An 11,389-nucleotide genomic window follows, 5' to 3' on the forward strand; every position below is an offset into this window, starting at 1 on the left:
ACTGGGCTAGATTACTTGCAAGGTTAAGATCTCCGCAGTAGTTCCAACAATATCCTCAATGTTGCCTCCCCTTCCCTTTCCACTTAGTAGTAGCAGAAGCCTAGCCACACAACACCAGCAGAAACCTCCAGTAGCAACAGTACCTACCAACACCACCTCCATCTTCCTTTGACCAGGCCACACCGTGTTCTCTAGCTCAGCCTCGCCACACAACTTGCACGCCGCCTCCTCGTCTCCCTTGCTCGTGCGCAGCCGCTGGCATAGCTCCCCGTCAGCATAGGAGTCCCTGCCACCGCCTTCCCATTAGGCCCCGTCTCATGTTGAATCAAGAGACGAATCCATGTTTGCCCCCACCCCACCGCATGCGCGCGCGTGTGTGGCGGCGCCCCTGAGTAGATAATGCACATCCCCTCCGCCTCTAGGTCTAGCACATAGGCTGGGCCCTATGGGCCTAAGTGAGGATGGACTGGGCCCATGTCAATTCAACAAGCAGCTCATGCGATCTTTGTATTAAAGAACAAGAGAGAGTAGATGCCACATTGATATTGTTATGGACTCATGGACTAAGCGGGACTATTCACACATGGTCATCGGAGCAGCAACATTGATGAAGATAGCTCCGACCGAGGAAGACCTCAAGACTGGATTGCCTCGGTTCACGCAAAATCAACAACGCATTTTTTGTGTGTATTTTTAGGGTGGGACATTGGGGGGGGGGGGGGGGGGGTCTATAAAGGCGTTAGAACTAAGAAGTGCCAGGGGTGGCCTATGGGCTCCACATGCCCTGTTGGCGCTCCCTAGGCCTAGGGGTCCGTGCCGGGGGGGGGGGGGGACTCCACCCCTCAGCCGCACTTTGGCCCCCCTAGGTCCTTTCTGACAAAGTGATTTTTGATGATTTTTCTGGTTTTGTAAAATATTTATTTTTGTTGTAGAAAAACAACATGCACGAAAAAGATGATAGATACGTTTGAGATGTATCAGCTACAGTTGCCCCTCGTGGCTCTTCTTCGATGGGTTTGATCCATTGTGCTTATCTTTTCGTCCAATATTTACTAGACTCATTTCTACACAAAAATAGGGTATTTTTTCTGTGAAAAACGACGTCAGCAATAATTATTCACAAGAGAATTTGTTTTGAGGATATACACAAACAAAGTAATCGGAAAACTAGATACGTTTTGGACGTATGAAAAGCATATGCAAAATAAATAAATCATAAGTGCATACAATACACATGCATATGCATGCACCTCACTTCGGGAAATGAAATCTTAGAGTAACCTCTTGACTGAAAAATGAGGTACTACCGAGTATCCATAGATTGATCGTTGACATGAGCGCTCATGCGTAGACAACAAAACAAGAGATGTTTCGATTAATAAGATGGCCGATGGAGCTATAGCCAGCGTGCGAGCGAGCGCACGGTGTCGCCTGCGGGACAGGACAGGAATCCGCCGCCGTCGCCGTCAAGAAGCTCATAATTCCTTTGACTAGCTTGGCCCATGATATGCCAGAGCGCGGCTTCTCCGACGGGCGGGATTCCGGCCGGTAATGCCCTCGCCTCGCCTCGCCGTCGCCGTCGCCGTAGCCGTCAATGGCACCTCCGTCCCGATCGATCCCCCGCCCCGTCTTTCCACGCCCATCTTTTTGACCGGGAATATATATCCCCGATCCCTACGACCGTCCCAAAGAGCTACCACTCTAGCAGCTAAAGCCGGACCTAGAGCTGTCCAGGTCGACCGATCGGTATCGATATACTATGCCTATATGCTCGTGTGCTTTCTCGCATGCACGTACGGCTCACCCTCTCCTCTTCTTTCCCGGTGACTTGTCCACTAGCTAGCTAGCTCCAGGTGTAGATCAGATGAGCCATTAGCGGTCAACTGCATGGCCATCTATCATCACGGGGCCAATCGGGTGCCTGGAGGACGTGAGCTCCATAGACGCAGGATCTAACCCAGCGTTGCGTATAAGCTAGCAGACCGTTCTCGGACGCTAACCATTGTTCCCGACTTTAGCCGATTTAGAGGCCGAAAACCCCTCTGGTTTTGAAGCTCAAAAGTTGCACAAACCTGCATATTCTCGGTCAAAATGACACGCGCGCGCACCCGGGCCGTGATGTTAAAGGGCTGCTGCTGCTGTATGTGGCGCCATTATTTCTTGACGTTGAGGCGCCCGTTGAATTAAGGTTATCTGGTCGGCAGTGTAGGGCATATTTCCGATGGTGTTAAAGGGCTCCTGCTAGTATGTGGTGCATTGGTTTTTTGACGTTGAAACACCCGCTGAATCGTGGTTAACTGGTCGGTAGCTCATGAGCTAGCTAAATTCAGTTTTTGTAATAAGTGTGAGACTAGTTGGACTGATGAACCTCCTGGGTTCTTAGTTCCACATCTAGTGAACGATGCAACTCTTATTTGATCTTAATAAAGCTAGCCATGATGGCCTTTCCTTAAAAAAAAAAAAAAAAACTGGTCGGCAGTGTGTCTGTGTGGTGCATTATTGTTGTTCCCTCCTGAGAAGTGATAGGCAGCATTTTCATGTTCAAGTCTCAAGTGGCCTTTGGTGTACAATATGCCTCTGCTTCCCTGGCGCTGAACGCATGGTTTATTCTCACAAACAAGCAAATGGAAAAATATCATGTTGGTACGTGCAATCCTTTTGGTTAGTAGTTACAGTAGTTAGGTTATAGTTACTCGCAAAAAAAAAGTTAGGTTATAGTTTGCAGCCAAACAAAGTGCCCATATTTCTGCAGTTACTTTTGTACAGCAACTAATATTAGTTCCACATGACATAGTTTAAGAACTCAAACAAAAAGCCTGAGTTGAGACACTAGTGTTTCCAAAAGTGGGATAAATACCGGTTTTACGGCAATGTTGTTTGTGTCATATCATTTATGAAAATCATAGAGAATGAACGTTCTCTCCATAATCTCCTATTGCGACTTCCTGCAACATCGTGCAATATAGACATCACGTTGTAGCGGCGTACGTTCATTATTTATTTATCTCTTATCCTTTTTACACGAGGTGTGTGATTATATTTTTCATGAATTTTGCAAGTTAGTAAGACAAATAATTCCTTACATCCACATACGGCTTCGAGAAAACATGTCTTGATTGGCACGCGTGATGGTGCTATTGTTGCTCTTTTTACTTTTTTTTTGCGGTTGTATTGTTGCTCTTTTTACGGTACAATGGTGCTAATTTAGCAATGCCACATATACTGTATATATGACATCGATGACGTGGAAGAGGATAGACAAAAAAAAGTTATTTGCTTTATCTTAGCTAAGATGATCTCTTGAAATGAAAGACAAGACAATTCACGTCATTGTACGAGATGCTATCTTTCCATTACACCTTTTTTTGCGAGAATCTTGTCATTGCATCTTATCTTAATATATTTTAATCGTCACATATTTGTCTACGCCTTGTAGCGTTAATCATTTCTAGATGGCACGGAACGTATAAGAGAACACCGTCTTGTCATGCCCTGATCCGATATTGAGATAATTAGATGCTTGTGCTGTTGTGCACTGGGAGTCACGTAGGGATTTGAGTCTCTGATATCATTACGAGTAGATATTAACAACGCCTGCATGCAGGTCTAGTTATTCCTCAGAATGGAGCAATGACAGTCTAAGGGGCTTTCCTCGTGAAGGTTCCATCTCTGATCTCTCGACAAGGCTGGCCTATAAATAGGCGTTCCCACACGGTTCATCCTCGCCAACCTCGAGATCTGAGAGATCTTGATCGACCTGCACGAAGAATCTGTGGAGCGCGATGGACAGCAGAAGGGAGTCCGCGGAGACCCTGAGGTAACAAGACGTTGAGAAACGCCATTTTTCTTAACAAACTGCAATAGCTCGAAGGAAGGGTGAGATAGACGCTTGGCCTAACTGAAGCATGTCTGTGTGTGTACCAGGAACAAGTGCTCGGCGTGCTTCCGGCAGTACAACAAGATGGAGCACCTTGTGGAGCACATGAAGGTGTCGTACCACTCGGTCCACGAGCCCAAGTGCGGCGCCTGCAGGAAGCACTGCCGCTCCTTCGAGTCCCTCAGGGAGCACCTCATAGGTAAGCTACCAGCAAACTCCACGACCACCAAATCTCTAGCTGCATGCAAACATCTCTATAGCTATGGCATCAACAGCAGCTGAACTGTGCACGCTGGGCTCATGCATCTTTTATATTCTCCCGTCCGATCTTTGAAGTATGTCCTGACAGTATATATGTCTTGTTGCCTCTTCATCTTGGCAATGAAGGTCCATTGCCCAAGGCCGAATGCGCGCGCGTCTTCAGCGCCCGGGGCTGTGGCATCTGCCTCAACATCTTTGACAGCCCCGCCGCCGCCAGATATCACCGTCACGCCTGCCAATACTCCCGCGCTGCTCCGGTAATTAGTGTTCTCCACTCCGTTCAGTCTCCGCCATGGAGCTCTTCATAGCTTGGATGCTAGAGCTCCCGGCCAACTTTTTACAAAAATGTTGCTGGGAGAGCAGAAATCAGAACCTGATGTTTCTCTTCTCCCTCTCTTTTGCGTTCTTTTTCTCAGATGCCAAAGGGTGGCGCAGGTGGACGCGCGGTTGCCATGGCCTGTAAGATGGTCGGAGGAGGGAGCGACGGCTCCGTGGACCTCTGCGCAAGAGTGTGCCTTATTGGAGAAGATGAGAACATCATCTTCCAGACCTATGTAAAACCTACAGCCCCTGTCACAAACTACAGGTAGCCTACCATGAAACTCATTACTGGTCTTGTTCAAGACGATCAACTATATGGATTGTTTTCTGAAGCAAAAGATCAAGCTGACCATTTGGCTCTTCAGGTATGAGGTGACTGGGATAAGGCCCGAGTACCTGAGGGACGCAATGCCACTGAAACTTGTGCAGAGGAGGATCCAGGACATCCTGTGCAACGGGGAGCCGCTGTGGAAGATACGGCCGAGGAGCTATGGAAGGGCAAGGATCCTTGTTGGGCATATCGTGGACCATGACCTCGAGCGCCTAGGTTTGGACTACCCAGCATTCATGATCAGGTACAGATCATTGCTCAGTGAGCTATTGTTCCTACCATATCTTCCTTAATTGCCTCGAAATTTTACTATTTTCTTAACACTATTTATCCATGGACATGCAGGGACACCGCAAAGTACCCACCGCTGATGAAAACCAGCAAGCTGAGCAATACCCTGAAGTACCTCACACAAGCATATCTTGGGTATGTCACTTGATAACTGATCTATAAAACAAACTCTCTGAACCCTTTGGTCATTGCCTAATGCTCAAGGGATTGCCCCTCTATCCCGTTATAGGTATGATGTCCATACTGGCATTCAGGATCCATACGAGGACTGCGTCGCGGCGATGAGACTATATATCAGGATGAGATCACAAGCTCACCCGAGAGACTACGCCTCCGGTTCAGGGGAGGTGCAGAATAACTACCCGGCCTGGAGGCAGAGGGAGATGGAGAGGATGAGCCCAGAAGAGCTCCTGGCACTTTCAGGATCAGACTACTACTGCTGGTGCCTGGACCCCTAGACTGATGATGAGCTAAAGAGAACAAGGCAGGGCCGGCCGACTGATGTTGGTTTGGTCATATTCCATCCGTAGTAATACGTATGTCTAATTATCTTTGGACTTATGTATGGTGGGATTGAGTATAATATTGGTGATTAAGAGTTGTATGAGTCATATTTAAGAGCAATGATATATAGTAAGAGGCTTTCTACTTTGCTTTATGTATCTAGAAAATGACAAACCCAGCTCAATAGCTACACAACACAGAGGCAGATAAACAGGCCTATAACAATATTATACATATATAATGAAGGTACATTTTGTACAGCTTGTCAGACTATGTCTGTGTCAACATACATCATACCGCAGAAGATCATACCTGTGCAAATCAGTGATGATCCTGTATGTGCACAACTATAGAAATGCCTTACATTTGTGTCACTAAACTTTAGGGGCTGTTTTAGCATCTGCCTGTGTGTCTGCCTGCTTGGGGTCTCTCTTATCCTTTTGACTCCTATTTAGCTTGATGAACTCAAGACACTGTCGAATGATTGTCAGCACGGTGAAATCTGTCCCAAAGTCATTCTTGATGACAGGGGGGTGGAGGAGGTTGGAGCCACTGTTGCTCCAGGTGTAGTTCTCGATGAAGTATACACAATCCGTCCTTGCCCTGAACGAAACCTCTCTTAGAAGCTCTTCAGCTTGCCTTACTGAACTCACGGACTTCTTAAAAGTCAATGCAATAATCAAATTAAGCCCTGTAAACAGATGTTAAGTAACAATTAGACTAAGCCTCGCTGACATATGGAATGAATAGTTATATATGTTGTTTGCAACATCCAGCCTAACTGATAACTTGGATTATCATCACCCTTAACTCCAAACAAATCTAACTAGGACGTATACTTATAGGATACTAGAAGGATTGGGCGCGCTTCGCTGCGCCGCTGGTGTTGTTGAGATATCACAAAGATAAAAGTTGGTTTGGCGCGTGGGGAAGATGATTAAGTGTTTTTTTACAATGTGGTGTTTTAGTGGGCTTTCTTGGTGGTGTGATTATGTGTTATCTGCTAATCCACCAATACTTAGGTGGGTAAGTTTCTTGCCTTGGTGGCTGCATGTACTATATTAGTGCTACAATGTCACATGTTGGTGTTTTTTTAGATGGTGAGAGGGTGCACATGACTGATGTGTTTTTCCAGGCTGGTTGTTACCGATTACTTTGAGAAACCATCGAAAAATAGTGAATCAAATCCAAAATTAAATACCTCAACTGAATGAGAGCTCGTCAAGAAATAGTTGACCCGGTCAAAATCATGAACCAAATCCAAAATTAAACACCTCAATTGAATGGGAGGGCTCCAAAATTAAGGAGCATAGTGAATTAAATACTCCCTCCATTCCATAATTATTGTTGTGCCAGGACACTAATACGGAACGAATGAAGTAGCATATATCAGAGCATCCATGTGATTTATTCGTACAAAGCTTATCATCAAATAGTCAATCTTTTGATCACCAATAAAGGCTGTATCTCAAACCACCATGATTCATACATGCAAATGCAAGAAAACGTGAGCATTCCAATTCATTGCAAATCCCTGATCTAAGAATATAACACAAGGAAAACAATAATAAGCTATTTAGTATATGTTGTTTGTAACATCCAATCGATTAAAAGGGATCACCACCCACACTTAAACTCCACATAAATCTCCTTTTGAGAGCTCCACATAAATCTCCTTTTGAGAGCTCCACATAAATCTTGGGATGGACCAGAAACGAACGGCACATGACTGGTCTGACAAGTTTCTTGTATCAGACGTATGACGGAAAGTGTTTCCCATAAATATTACTGAGAAAGTGAGAAGTAGACCATAACATTTAGCAGAGAATCCATGTTGATTAATTTGGCGGTTACAGAAGTAATTCTAGATCACAGCTCTTGTTAATCCGCAAGATATACTCGATTGATCCGTGGACTGAATGCTACTATTTCATAGGTTGGGCCGCAATTGCAAGCAGGGAATTCCCCACTCGTGCCCGCACGGGCTCAAGGGCCCATATATAAACGGTACGACAAACCAGTCACTTGAATTCTCTCCGTCTCCAAAAAAAAAAAAAAGAACAGTCACGTGAAAAGTTCTAAACCTTCTAGAAACCAACTGACCTTTCGCCCTCGCGGCGGCAGAGATCTCCGGCAGGCGCTTGATGGCCGCATTCCGCTCCTTGGCGGGCGCGTCGCATCGCAGCACCAGCACCACGCACTCCGGGTTCCCGCTGCTGATCGCGTCGTCGATCGCATCCCTCGTCAGCCTCGCGGCGTCAGGGAGCGGCGGCGCGTCCAGCAGCTCCACCACCGCCTCCTCCGCCCCCATTTCCCCGTCCGCGCCGGAGACCACCGCCTTCACCTTCAGCCGCTTCCTCGTGCTGTCGGACCCGCCGCCCGGCGGCGACGCCTCCGCGCGCAGCAGCAGCGGGCCCACCTCGCCGGCGAGCGCGCGGCACGCCGTGTTCACGAGCGAGCTCTTCCCGTGGGCCCGGAACCCCGTGATCAGGATGGACGGCGGCGGCGCGTCCTCGTCCCCCTGGTCCTCGCCGCCGTCGCCGTCCTCGTTGCTGGAGACGAGGGCGGCGACGGCCTCGCGGATGTCCCGGCGGAGGGAGGAGACCGCGTCATCCCGCAGGAGGCGCGCCGCCGCGACGAACGCCAATGCGCCGGCGGCCGACGCGGCGGCGATCTTCAGGAGGAGGGGCAGCTGCCGCGGCGCGGGCATTCGGGAGGGGGAGGCGGCGAGGCGCCTCTTCGTGGAAAGAGATTTTGCGAGCGGCTGTACCGGGAAGGGCGCATCGGTGTTACGGTTTGCGATAGATTCGGTATTCCGTAAACGGCACAAGGCGTAGTTTTGGGGGAAGGTTCGGGAATTGGGAGAATAAAGTTCTCTCTTCCGATGAAGCATTCGACCTGCAAGACGAGCACGAATAGAATATGGGCACGAGCTGCTGTCCTCTCTTTCTTTGCCTAGGGATTTCACGAGGGTCATGTCTGATTTGTCCCAAATTGTGAGACATGGTTTTCCTTCTAAGAGTGCTTTCGTGGGTCTCTTCCCTCTTCCTCCCTCCCCCAATCTATTCATCCGCACACACTTAATCTTTTCTTTTTTGAAAGATATTTTATAAAAGTTCATCAACAGTACAAAGCATCTCAAACATAATAAAAATCACATCAAAATTTTGAGACCATCGGATGACCTCTACTGCCGTCAGAACACGCCGGTGTCGCTGCTCTCCTACCGCATGACAGTCGGAAAGTCTTCGTGCACGTGCCCCTTAGGACAGTATCCTGGAGCCGCAATCGTCGTCGTTGAACCCTTTACTAAATTTGAACCACCTAACATCAAATCTCAGCACATGACAAGAAAGCCTAACCTCATCGTCCCAAGAAGACGGCAGGAATCTACACCAGAGCTTGGTAGACTACGTCCAAACGGACAAACTCGGGAAGAATTGAAGCCCGGGAGACAAACTCGAAGAAGAAGCGAAGCCATCCACCTAAACGCTGATGCGAGAACTAAAAAACTCTAACCTAAACTACTAACCAGAATGGAGGCACTAGGATTCTCCTCCCCGCCACTCGCCGTCGAGCGGCAAGAAGAGAGGAGGCAAATCCACAAGCACGCTAGTGAAGTCTAAGGAAAAAGTTTGCCCTACCCGTCTAAGAATAGGGAAGAAAACAAAAGGAAATCTATATGATGCAGCAGATATCACACACACTTAATCTCGAAATACTCTGTAGATGCTTCAGATGTGCCTCTTTGGTTGTCGGGCAAACTAATTGAAGGACTAGCATAATCATGGACATATGGCCCATCTATAGAATACTTTCTCCCTTCGTTTGTTATAAGATTGTTTGAATATTTTAATATAGACTATATACAGAGTGAAATGAGTGAGCAAACACGCTTGAAAGCGTTCATGTACATCTGATTTAGGAAAAAGAATATAACATTTTATTATAGTGAATAAAGGGAGTAATTTGGTAGGGTTCGCACGTATCCATGCTAGCGGGTGCTACAATGTTGTATATGATGTCAAGCGACATCACATAAGTTGGATTAGCTACACTAATATGTTTGTATTTTATTGTTGTTTGTCTACATACATATATGTATATATTTCTGAATGTGTCGTTATACTTACAGGATACGTTCTGATTTTGGGATCAGCAAGATGAGGAGCTAAAAATACTTGCTCCTGCTGCTGGAGAGGACATCACTAATTCTAACTTTTAGCACGTCATTATATCCATAGACACATAATTGTACTTATGTCTTACCCATGATTAGTCGATAGGATTTGGGCACTAGCTTTGAGCGCGAGAATGTGTCTATATCCTATCCATGTGAATAAAGTTGACAACATTTTTGCTCACGTGAAAAGATCGATCCTGGTAGGTTAAGCTTCTCTCATGCCCTTCCACGATTTGCTTATAAATACCTGCTTGAGACATGGTTATCGAAATAAATATTGTCTGATCATTGTCGGGAGATATACTTTTTATGTTGAAGATATGTTTCTTCATATACTGAAAGATTCGACATAGTTTCCCTTCAGCTTGAAAGCGTTCGCACCTTGGATCCAAAAGGTTATCGATCACAGTATGCGCACTGTTTATCTGGCCAAGAAGAGCCATAAATCCTTCGTTCCTCTGGTTCGTGACACAATGCAAGTAATGCAAAGAATCTTCTTAGGGGAAATCTTGAGCGTCAAGCCCTCTGCAATATCATCGCGCATTTGATGGGCCTCAAATTCCTCAGCGAGAAAGAATGTTCAAGCCTATGCCCCCAACTCAACTTGAAGTTAGCATGCGCACGCAACAACTTCTTCTGCTGCACATCACCGAAGATCCACAAGAGAAAGAGCACTTTTTTTTTAGAAAAGAAGGATGACCTCCGGCCTCTGCATCTGGGAGATGCATACGGCCACTTTATTAATTATTCTCGAGTACCTTACAAAGTATTACAAACAATATACCTGAATCCACCATCTTGGCAACATATGCCGCTACTCTTATCCATATGATGAAGGGATGCTAGCTGGGCCACTACCCAAACCACTCACCTAAACCTAACATCAAAAGCCGGAAGCCCCAGCCGAGCCACATACCGGGTCTGGGGCACAATCCGGTCAGACGCACTCTTGTGTCGTCGCCGCCATCTTCCACAGGTCCGTCTTCAGATTATATTGAGTCTTCTACCTTGTGAAGGCCACTTCTGCCATCGACGTCACCATGACGCCAGACAGCTACCTCCTCCTGCGCGAGTCCATCTCCGCGCATCGGACGCCGAGCCTCCACGGCGCCATGCCGCCGAACTCCGCCGCCATCAATGAGTGAGATGAAGTACCGCTCCACCACGGCAAGTACAAGATGAGGAAGGGCGAGGTCGCCGTCGGAGACACGGCCGGAAGATAAGCACCGCAGTCACGAGACATGCCCGGAGCTGCGACGCGGTAAATCAGATGGGCCGCCACCAGGATCCAGACAATCTCGCCATGCACGCCCAGCATCCCCATGCCCAAGTCGGCGCCTTCAAGAAGGTGACGACGCTGTGGCGCCGCCGCCGCTTAACCACCGGGGCTAGGGTTTTCACCCGGGCGCAGGGGAAGGGGGGAGGCAGGGGAGGTTTAGCCTCGGCGCCGCCACCAAGGAGGGAATGGCGTCCGGGACGCCATCGACGCCGTGACCGCCACCGGCGGCCAAGGGTTTCCCCCGGCCAAGCACCCTGCCGCCACCTCCGAACCAGCCACAACGTCAGCAGGCGCGTGCACGCCGGAGATCATACATCACGAGCGCACCAGATCGCCTCCGAT

General features: G+C 47.8%; 1 protein-coding gene and 1 non-coding gene across 2 annotated transcripts; one reads left to right on the forward strand and one right to left on the reverse strand.

Annotated features, from left to right (window-relative positions):
* The first annotated feature begins 3,714 nt into the window (after window positions 1-3,714).
* Window positions 3,715-5,714, forward strand: LOC109761228 (RNA exonuclease 4). The gene is made up of 7 exons (XM_020320039.4): window positions 3,715-3,817; window positions 3,925-4,076; window positions 4,265-4,395; window positions 4,555-4,724; window positions 4,825-5,034; window positions 5,136-5,216; window positions 5,311-5,714. The coding sequence occupies exons 1-7, from the start codon at window positions 3,783-3,785 to the stop codon at window positions 5,537-5,539; spliced, it is 1,008 nt and encodes a 335-aa protein (XP_020175628.1). The 5' UTR covers window positions 3,715-3,782; the 3' UTR covers window positions 5,540-5,714.
* Window positions 5,715-5,794: 80 nt separating this feature from the next.
* On the reverse strand, window positions 5,795-8,628 carry LOC109761227 (uncharacterized). The gene is made up of 2 exons (XR_005760418.3): window positions 7,689-8,628; window positions 5,795-6,276 (listed from the first exon to the last, which is right to left on the reverse strand). It is a non-coding gene; the product is annotated as an uncharacterized protein (transcript).
* Between the last annotated feature and the right edge of the window lie 2,761 nt (window positions 8,629-11,389).

Source organism: Aegilops tauschii, chromosome 6 (genome assembly GCF_002575655.3).
Source record: "Aegilops tauschii subsp. strangulata cultivar AL8/78 chromosome 6, Aet v6.0, whole genome shotgun sequence".
In the NCBI taxonomy this organism is placed as follows: domain Eukaryota; kingdom Viridiplantae; phylum Streptophyta; class Magnoliopsida; order Poales; family Poaceae; genus Aegilops; species Aegilops tauschii.

Coding starts and splice junctions, on each gene's coding strand:
- LOC109761228 (XM_020320039.4), top strand. CDS start 3,783: ATGGACAGCAGAAGGGAGTCCGCGGAGACCCTGAG. Junction 4,077..4,264: donor CCTCAGGGAGCACCTCATAG/GTAAGCTACCAG, acceptor TTGGCAATGAAG/GTCCATTGCCCAAGGCCGAA. Junction 4,725..4,824: donor GCCCCTGTCACAAACTACAG/GTAGCCTACCAT, acceptor TTGGCTCTTCAG/GTATGAGGTGACTGGGATAA.